This window comes from Alligator sinensis, unplaced genomic scaffold (assembly GCF_000455745.1).
Source record: "Alligator sinensis unplaced genomic scaffold, ASM45574v1 scaffold38_1, whole genome shotgun sequence".
NCBI lineage: Eukaryota > Metazoa > Chordata > Crocodylia > Alligatoridae > Alligator > Alligator sinensis.
The window spans coordinates 135,411-145,821 of record NW_005842179.1 but is presented as its reverse complement, the minus strand read 5'-3'; the positions used below and the strand labels follow the sequence as shown (position 1 = coordinate 145,821).

Below are 10,411 nucleotides of genomic sequence, written 5' to 3'. Positions count from 1 at the left end.
GACCTTGTGGCTGCCTATAAATTCATCATGGGGGCACAGAAGGGAATTGGTGAGGCTGTACTCACCAAGGCGCTCCTGGGGGTCACAAGAAATAATGTCCATAAGCTAGCAGAGAGCAGATTTAGACTGGACTTTAGGAGGAACTTTTTCACAGTTAGAGTGGCCAAGGTCTGGAATGGGCTCCCAAGGGAGGTGGTGCTCTCCCCTACCCTGGGGGTCTTCAAGAGGTTAGATGGGCATCTGGCTGGGATCATCTGAACCCAGCACTCTTGCCTGCCTATGCAGGGGGTCATACTCGATGATCTATTGAGGTCCCTTCCGACCCTAACATCTATGAATCACTGAATGAGCAGATATTCATAATTCTGTTTTTATCGTTGCTGTTCAGTAGCTCTCCCCAGACGTTATTCCTCCACAGATTTTACTATCATTCTCATTGCAATAGTATCCAAGTGCATCAAACATGAATCTATCATCACAAAACTCTGTAAGATGAAGAGGCAACATCTCTGTTTTACAGTCTGAGGCGCAGAGTGATTAAGGCCAAATACATATATTAATTTGGGGTACCCATATGAGATGCTTTTGTTTTTAGAGTACTTTAACATTCTATAACACTTCATATGTTCAAAGCACAACTCTTATTGACTTCAGTTGTAGTTGTGTATTCAACACTTCTGCATTTTGGATGCCAGATTCTCAAATTGGGCATCCAAAAATTAGTAACTGTTTGTGAAGCCTGGTTTAAGTGACTGGCTCAGCGTTGCATAGGAACTCTGTGGTAGAAACAGACCTTTAATTTCCTTCACACTTTTCACCTTCTGCAGCAAATTAAAAGCCATATACATAATCACCTTTCAGTGCACAATCCTGATTCATCTCTTGAGCAGGTCTGTGCCTGCTTCAGATAAGGCATACAGTTGACCAACATGTGGTTTACACACAAGGTTGGAACCTTTTGCCATCCCTAGGAAATACCACTCAAGTCTGGCCAAGCCATTTGAACTAACAATAACTGATGATAATGCAGGACCAGCATAGACCAGCGCTTACAAAAACAGACCTTGAGAGTCTTCGTGGCTCTTGGCTGGATCATTCTTACTCTCTCTGTAGAGATGGCATATGCTCCGTCTGGTCAACATTAAAAGCTGTGAGAGGCTTAAGCATGTTCAGTGAGGGTGAAATCTGGGGATTTAGCTGCTAAAATCTAATCTCTGATTATGCATGATGTGCAGTTTTTAACTGTGAAGGTGTCAGGTAACCTAAACAATAGGCAGCACTGCCAGCCTCATCTCCAATAAGAAAGAATTCTAAAGAAGGATGTGTACAGATTTTGAGTAAAGCACAGGCCTAGAGAAAATGGGTTTAACTCCTTCGGCATCAACACTGCTGCATGTGTTTAGCTCAAACCCTGTTGCAATATTGCATTTTTTTTCTTTCTTGTGCACTCTTACAGAGTTTTTGGCCTATGCTCATTTTTAGCATGCTGACCATAGTAAAAACATATCCAACTTTGGATAACTGCACCTTGCAACTTTCTTTCCCTGCAGGTTTAAAACTTACAGCTATCATTGTCCCAGTCCTGGTAGTGCTGTGTTTGTTCCTATTTGGAATGTGCATCTATATGACCATACGCAAGTAAGAGACTTTACTTCTTTCTTATATAAAGCAGGATAGTTGTAGTTGTGTAAATCACACTGCTGTTTGCACACTCCTCATTCACTCCCATATGCCAGCAGTACTTCCTTGAGGCTGGAGCTTAACATTGTTTGAAAAATTTTCCTTTAAACAGAAACTGTCCTTTGGTGTCATGTAAACCATGTTTCTCAGTCAGTCGCATCCAGAAGTGATGTAGGATGGAATTCCTTATGCTAATTTAGATTCCTCAGCCTCTCTGCCTCCACCTACTGGGATATAAATGAATCTAAACTCTGGTATAAGATCCACACAGAGGAGTCAGAGGGGGTGGGAACAATTTTAGCCATGTTATGCCATACCCCTGTTGTTCCTCATCCTCTGCTTGTCTCTACTAATCCTTTTACAAAGAAGTTACAGCAGTTGAGAATTGGTGGGACAAATTTAAAGCATATGTTGGTGAGTGAGTAAATCTGAGCCACTATCCCACCTTTTGTTGAGAAAGTTGAAAGGAGGTGAATTTGATCAACTTTGACTCCCTTTCCACAATTTTCATTTGAACTTGTCAAACAACTTAGACCAGGGGATAGAAATGTTCGCATCGCCAGATGGAAATTTGGGGGAAGTGATATCAGCTCACCCTAACAAGGGCTCAGGTCTCCCCAGAGCATCTACTACAAACTCTAAAAACTATGCAAAATTGTATAATAATAATCTGAGCATACAGCCAAGAGGATAATGTGTGGACTGGCATGCCATTCTCCAGCATAATTTGCCAACATAAATCACAGGGTTTCAATTGCAGTGCCTAATGTCTTGAATGGACATGGAAAGAAACTTAGTTTAACCATTCCAGTTTATAAGCCCTACATTCAATAAACCACATCATCCACCAATTAAAAGAGCATGACAGTTCTCAGCTGGCAAATATGATAGTTCTCTCCACCAAAGCTAAGGCATGAAGATGAAATGCTGTGAGTGACAGACACTTACAAAAACATTCTTTTCCTTACAGGAGAGAAATAAAAGGAGTTGCTTATGGCTTATCTGATGCTCAGAAACCAGGTTAGTGGAAAATCATACTTCTATTCTCTCCTTTGGGGGAAGCAATAGAAAGGATTGAGCAATTAAATACTAACTGCATTGTGTTTTAATTCCTCCTCATTTAATATTTTTTATATTAAATTTGCCCTGTTCACCAAAGAATAGGTCAAATGAGACCACTACTAGTCTTACCTCAAGACAGCACCTGCAGAGTTAAAATGTTAGAAATGTACTTAACAAGTGAGAAATTATGTCTTAAGTTATTTTACCTTAGTGTTTTTTATCAAAGAAATTAACCACACTGAAACAGATTGCTCCTTCCCAGCCTCTTCCCCGTAGTATGGGGAACAGTCACTCTCCAAAGAAGCCCTGAGATGGAGGTTTTGATGTGTCTTTTTGTTTCCTCCTCCTGCCCCTCAATGTGATTTACAAAGCTCAATACTGAACTGTACTTTGTTCATCAAATCTGAACTGAACACTGGCTGGGAGATTTTGCTCTGGAGGTCGTTTGCAGAAACATTTAACATTTCACACTCCTTTCGCTCAGTTGATTAGGCTTTCTAGAGTGGGGCTAGGCTTGGCAATCTGGATCCAGCTGCTGTTTAGCCCTTTTTTCTAGTGGGGCATACACTCCTGTCAGTTATATGGAGGAACATCTCTCTGAAGTATAACTCTGTTTAAGAAAGGAAAGACTCAGTTGTCTGAAGGAATCTTGAAAACAGACCAATGCAGAATATGTTTTTCTCAACAGGTCTTAAAGTTTATACTTGTTAACAGAGGGAAGGCACGGTCACTGAGCTTGTCTTCCTTAGAAATTTTCATTTGACAGCATGTTTGTCAAGTCAGATTAACAAGCCTGAGTCCTAAAACAAGTTCCATTTCTAATGAAGACAAGACATATGAAACCAGAGATCTGCTTGCTTAAGTCAGTTTGCTCTCCCTTCCGCATTCCATAAATCCACCTCCTAAATGCCAGGAGAAAGCTTAGTTCCGTAATGAAAGAACATGGCTGAGATGTAGGAGATCTGAATACAGTTTCCAGTTCAGCTACAAACTCCCTGGGACATTCAGACAGGTCATTTAAACAGTGATTGTTTTCCCACTTACAGATTTCCTGCCTCACCAGAGAGTTGTGATGGCAAATTAACTGATCTGTCTTAGGCATTCTGATTCTGTGATAATGGGGGACCCTACTTGGAAACCAAAACAGAAGGCTGTTCTGAAGGGTTATAAGCATCTTTTTTTTACCATAGAAATAATGGTTGGTTGGTTAGTTAGCTTAACAAAACCTGTCATTTCTCTGCAAATTAACTGTCAAACACAAACACCCTGTTGCCAGTAACTACACAGTTTGAGCCCTTCTTGTCAAGAAATGCAGAAAGGAAAAACATTTTTAGTAATATTTATTTTTTACCTTAAAACAGCTGTTGATTTGATATTTCCCAATGATTTACAAGCAGTGTGGTTTTTGCAGTTTACTGTTACTACCTCAAAATACTAACAGCATCCACATAAAGAACTGGACTTTCTGATAAGTTCCAATCAACATATTTTAAAGTCGAATCACTCTAAATTTAATGTCTTCTACTTTTATTTCTTTATTCAAGGTTGTTGGAAACAGATCAAACAGCCTTTTACTAGACATCAGTCAACTGAATTTACTATCAGCTATAACAATGAAAAAGAGACACCGCAAAAGCTGGATCTGGTCACAAGTGATATGGCAGGGAACCACTGTGTAATTTTTGGTGCATTTATTTTGTTCTGGGTGTGTAGCATGTAATGGCAAGAGGGGCAGGTAAACCTGTTAAAGCAAAGCTCTAGCAAAGTGCACACAGTGGGACACAGGAGCTGATTTAAATACCCCCATGCCGTTGAATGAGTGAGACAGCAAACCACCCAGGAGATTTTTTTAATTTTTTGAGGTATTTGTTAACAATTTCCTTTAAGGACATTTCTCCTTGTAAAAAAGTCAGAGTTTAGGACAGGGGTTGGCTGAACAAAAGTGGTTGCCTGGAACTGAGGTTGGACATTTCTTTCATTCCTTATGATGGTATACTCCAAATAGAAATCAGTCACTTGAGGTTTTTAATCTCAGACTCCTCTTAATGAATTCACAGTTGACTCAAACCACTACTTGTATGTAGATTATTATTGAATTTTTAATGTTTCCCTCTCAGATTATCAGCAGCCTCTCATGATTGGAACTGGGATGGTAACACGAAAAGGATCCACTTTTAGACCAATGGACACAGAGGATGAGGAGAAGAGAGGTAGCCCAGAGATTGTAAACCACTATAGCTGCCCACACAGAGCTAGCCGCCATGAATATGCCCTGCCCCTGACCAGTCAGGAGCCTGAATACGCCACTCCTATTGTAGAACGGCATGCTGGAAGAGAAAAGGCTTTTCCCTCTGAGAATGGCTACAACGTGCCTGTCATCTCTTCAGCTCATAAACATTCCCTTTCTGCTGGCAGCTTCTCTAACCCATGTAGGTCTGACACCAGGAATGGGGATTATCAAACCCCACAGAATCTAACAAACTATGATAAGCCTAAAGCTAACAGCATCTTGACCTCTGTGAGCTATAGCACTGACTATCAGAAGCCACAAACTACTTCACCAGTGAATGAGGGTTACTCAACACCCAGAGACTCTCTAAAGCCAATAAACCAGACAGCCATGACGGCTCTCTTGTGATCTACTGAGCAAGAGCTATTTGCTGTACTAGTGAAGAGAGTGCTACTACTGTACATTTTCCAGAATGAAAAGATGTACATCATTGTTTTAAAGGATTCTCCAGTGGAAACTAGAAGAGAGACTGAACTCGTGCACATAATTTTGAAGACAAAAGTACACTGATAATCACTGTTTAATATCAGTGAAGACTCACATTTATCTTCTGTGATGGATCCCAGAATGTGATCCAGGTGCAATATGTGCAATTTGTAAATAGTTTTTATTTAAGAAGAATAACTTAAGTTTTCTTTAATATGTTCTTTTTGTGTGGAATTCAAATAGAAGAAATATCTGTTACAGAAATTTCTGTAAAAAAAATGCTCACCAGAACTTTCTTTTATCTGCTGTTGTGTTAACAGTTTTTAAAACTATGTTGTTCTCTTGTTTGGGTGGTTTATTTTCCTGATTGTGGTAGCTGGAAGTAAGGCATTTTATACTTCTGGGAAGGGTGAAAGAAATAAAACTACTCGAAGCATAGAATACTCACAAGAGAATAGGTGAGCAATTGCATATGATGTTCAACCAAATTTATCAGCTACCTTTTTTACAGCAATCGTTTGAATTTGGTTTCATGCTAGGATGTGATTTGAGCTGGTTATGGTAAAGAACAGTGGAAAAGACTGGGCTTGGTTCAAGCATTGTGTCTCTTGCTGTCATGATTGCTAATCTGTTGAAATATACAGAATGGTTTATTCATCTTTTTTTTTCAGTGGAGCCAAAATGTGAATTATGGCAGAAGACTGCCTTCAGATCAGTCTGTAGCTGGCAATATTATTATGCTGTTGTTAGAGAACAAATTTCTCCATGATAGGTAATGTAAATTCAGAATGTTTCATTGCACTTGCAAGTATTTTTTGTAAATTGAGTGTTTCTCCCTATGGCCATGCAGCTTTGTTTTATATCAAAATTATACGGTAAAAGGCCAAGAAGTTCTAGGCTTCAGGGGAAGGAAAAATACTCTCTTATTAAGGCAAAACCAGGCCACTAAATCTGATTTCTCTTAACAGCTCTGTGGGCAAGTCATTTATCCTATAGAGTTACAGAAGGGGAAACTGAGTAAAAGGGGAATATTTCCAAGCCTCATAATGAGGATAAATTATAAGAGCCTTGTAAAGCATCTTGAGGTTGTTTGCTGGAAGGTGCTGTAGAAGTACAGAGTAGATGTATACTGTTAATTCTGGTTATATATGGTCTTAAAACAGGCTTAAAAGGATTTTGTGCTTGTTTCACTCTGTGCATGTTTTGCAAACTGTATGAGTGCACTTATCTTCTCCTGGTGCTGAATTTAGAAATGTGGAGGTAATTGTGTGTGTGACTCCTGTGCACATAATATTGCAATTCCATATGTACAGACATTTGAAGACAAGAGTACGCTGGCAATTCCTCTCTACAGCAAGGGAATTATTATCAGTAAAGACTGCACATTTATTTTCTGTAACTGATCTCAGTGCTGTGCAAAAAGAAAAAAGTCAATGTGATTATGTCACCTCTTGTGTTACTGTAATATAGTTTCTGTGAAATGTATGAAACACCTCAGGCACTGAAGTGAAGCTGCAGCAGCCTATGTGCTAGACTGCTCTGGGTGGTATTGTTTACTTCTGGCTGTTTACATGCAGGTGTAAATAAAGGACACTGGCATTCGGTAACTAAGTCATGGATGGCTGGAGTCTAGCTCGGCTTTATCGACACCGCACGCCCACTCTATTACATATCCTGCAGGATGTGAAATTGGACAATCAGCCAGAAAGCAGTGTTCCTTATGATGTGCAAAAGTGACAGCTGTGCTGCTGTTATTTACATTTCAGATGTGATTTAAAAGGCCATGCTAAAAAAAAAAGTTTATCACTATGTTCCATTTAGTCTGGGGTTTTTTTTATTTGAAAGGAAGAAACAAAGGCTAACTTCCAGGCTGGCCTTGTGTAAGTGAATAAGAGAGAAGACTGTCCCCGCCACACACATGCACCCTACCAGTGGGCACACCTATGCCAGTGGGCACATCTATGTGTGCAGTTATTGGGGCTGAATAAACTCCAGTGCAATTTGCATCAGAGTTTATCGCTCCCAGGTGTAACATTTACATGTGCCCAAGACCCCAGCATGCTGAGGCAGGGCAGCGCATCCCCAGCTGGCAGGGGCCCCAGAGGTCAGCCTGCAGGCCCAGAGCTGCTGTGCCTTGGCTCTGGAGGGAGCTGGCTGGGGCACAAGGGTGCTACAGGGCAGAGCTAGCCAGCAGACAGCCCCCACACTGTAGCACCCTCATGCTGTATCCAGCCCCGGTCACAATCTGTGTGTGTATTGCAGCAGGGTAAACAACTGCATCATAGGATAGTACTTGTGTCAGGCAGTACTATCCTATGGCAGAGTTAATTAGTTTACTCTGGCCTAATAGCACTGCACATATAGATGGTGATGCTTTACTGTGGAACTAATTAATCAACTCTGCAGTAAAGCGCATGTGTAGATGCTCTCAGTGTGTGGTATTGGCACTCTGCCTAGATGGATAATTAGTCCGGCTTGATACTCCATAAACAAGCACAATTAATTAATCAGGCCAGCTCCAATTAAAGATAATGGGCATCTTCAAGGTGGCTGCCACTACCTAACTTTTAGGTTCCTAGCCCCTGGAGCTGACTTCAAAACCCATAGTTAAGTGCCCAGGCTTCCTATATGGTATGTGGGGAGAGCTGGGCACCTCTGAGGGATGAACCAAAGACATCCTCACTGATTCAGCTACCTAGAGCTAACCTACAGGAAACACTGCCATGCTCAAACAGGGAGCGTTGAGCCTAGGCTGCAAGGAAGACAACCCATACAGATAAGATCCAGAGCCCTTCCCTAAAGGTGAGCATCTAGAAGTATCCTTTCAAAGAACTGGGGGCTCATTCTTGAGCAGCCATAAGAGGAGGAGCAGGAAGTGGAGGAGGAGGAGATGCCCATCTTGTATATAATAGACCAGTGGTGAGAACACTCACTGAAGAAGTGTGAGGCCTGGTTTCAGGCCCTCCTCAGTTTGAGGGGATTTAAACTTGCTTCCTACTTCCCAGGACAGTACCCTGACCACCATAGTTCAGGCCTGGGTGAGTGATTATTCTCTGTGCATCCTGCTAAAGCTGAGCTATCACGAGGAAAGAGGAGTAGTAAGAAGAGGGAGCATGACTATAGCCTAGTGACTGGGACACATGGAAGTCCTGGACTCCAATGCCTACTCTCAGGATTGTTTAATTTATTATACATTAAAGAGTCATTGAATGAAAAACAGAAATAATAGTAACATCTGGGACCTTCTCTCTCTCTCTCTCTCTCTCTCTGGCAATGCTTTTGAATAAATGAGATGCAGCTGCTGTGTATTCTGCTCAACTCAGTAATGTTTGTGGATATTTAGGCATTGTTTGATGGATCAGGGCCTGCAGGCATCCCTCCTGAATTTCAGGATCCAAATGGGGCTTAGCCAAGAGCTAGACATCTGGTAGCTGAGAGCCAAGCAGGTCTAGGTATGCACATATGCTCAGGGAAGTTTCAGACCAAGAAGGGAGAACCTAACAACCGTAGGCACCTCCAAAGTTAGGCAGCCGTTAGGCAGAGATCTTGGGGATCACTGTTTTGGACTTAGGAGGAGGTGATTGAATGCCCTGTTGAGGTCACCTAAATCCTTCTTTGATCTGCCCGTAGTTTATTGCCAGTCTAAGATGCTTTTGGTGATGTAGTTATCAAACCCAGGCTGTTAGACAATAAACGGTCTGGCTTTTGGCATGTCTCAGTCATGCTTCCTACATCTGCAAAATGCTGCTCTATATTGGAGTCTGGGGTACAGTTCATGGTCAGATTTGCTTGTTCTCTTATATTCCTTCTGGCGTTCAAACACCACAATGTACATGTTCTTTTAGCCCAGTTAATTTTTGTTTCCCTAAGAAGTCACAGTAAAAAGGGTTTTAAAAATTACCTGAATGGCAGGGAGCATCCAGATGAAATAATAGGACTCTAAGGTTTCTTACTGCAAATGGACCATCTGTGGCTCCATCTCCACTTCCCATGCACAGCCCAAAGGTTAGGCTACTAGTTGTCTCACAACAACCACTACACTTCTGTGTTTAAAAGCTCCGGGGAAAGCAAAGCAGAGCACACATCCTGTGTGGTCTCTGTGCCTTGATCATGGTTGAGCCGGCATTCTTCTGTCACTCATGACAGCAATCTGCCTCAAGCAAGAAGAATGTGGTAAATCAAGTTGTAGCCTATCTGCATAGACCTGCATTGTATCAATGGATCTGGGTACAATCGCAGCATAGTTAACACCACTTTGAACACTGTGCATTTAAAAATTCTTCCCAGGATTCAGCATCACTGGCTTGTAAACTAGCCTTTGCCAAGTTGTCGTGCTTTGTGTTGAGTCAGTTTAACAAGGGCCAATTTTACTCTGATTCTGCCTTTTCTTATTTCTAGAGTTAAGGTAGAATTGAACTGAATTTGCAATTCCTTAGAACTTTGCCTCCAAGATAAGAGACTGCTCCTACACTTGAGTGTGAGCCATTGCAATAGAATTTGAGTCCTGAGCTGCTAGTATACAACAGTCACTTCCAATAGCATGGAACAGTTAACCCAAGTCAGAGTTCACAAGGTTAAATAATAAGTGAGCCACATCCCTAAGGGGCTAATTGTGCCCTTGAAGAAGTCAGTAGGAAAACTCTGACTTCCCTGGGAACAGGAGCAGAGACTGCCACTGCCCCTGTGAGCTTGTAAGCAACTGAGATTCTCTTAAGAGAGAAAAGCCCCCAAAGTAAGATACTTCTACCTTACCTACAGCTGTGAAGTCAAAACGACAGCTCAGAAATAGCTCTCTGGCCTGAGCTTCATGAAACTCTATTCCTCATAACATACATAAGGTGTAAAGACCTTCATCCTCATTTGGCTACAATGGGTGGGTGGGTCCAGTGCATATCTTAGATAAGTGGTGCCCAAACTTTTGGCTTTTTAGGCCAGATGAGTGGCACAGAGCCT

The 10,411-nt window shown here is 41.6% G+C and overlaps 1 protein-coding gene across 2 annotated transcripts in view; it reads left to right on the top strand.

Moving 5' to 3' along the window:
* The window catches only part of DCBLD1 (discoidin, CUB and LCCL domain containing 1), a 40,040-nt gene extending 31,274 nt beyond the window's left edge, over window positions 1–8,766 (top strand). For both annotated transcript variants that reach the window (XM_025207057.1, XM_025207058.1), the window contains exons 11-14: window positions 1,551–1,638; window positions 2,651–2,700; window positions 4,287–4,406; window positions 4,860–8,766. In XM_025207057.1, the coding sequence (XP_025062842.1) occupies window positions 1,551–1,638; window positions 2,651–2,700; window positions 4,287–4,406; window positions 4,860–5,380 (779 nt within the window). In that variant the 3' untranslated portion in view covers window positions 5,381–8,766. The remainder of the gene's footprint in view (window positions 1–1,550; window positions 1,639–2,650; window positions 2,701–4,286; window positions 4,407–4,859) is intronic.
* The last annotated feature ends 1,645 nt before the right edge of the window (window positions 8,767–10,411 follow it).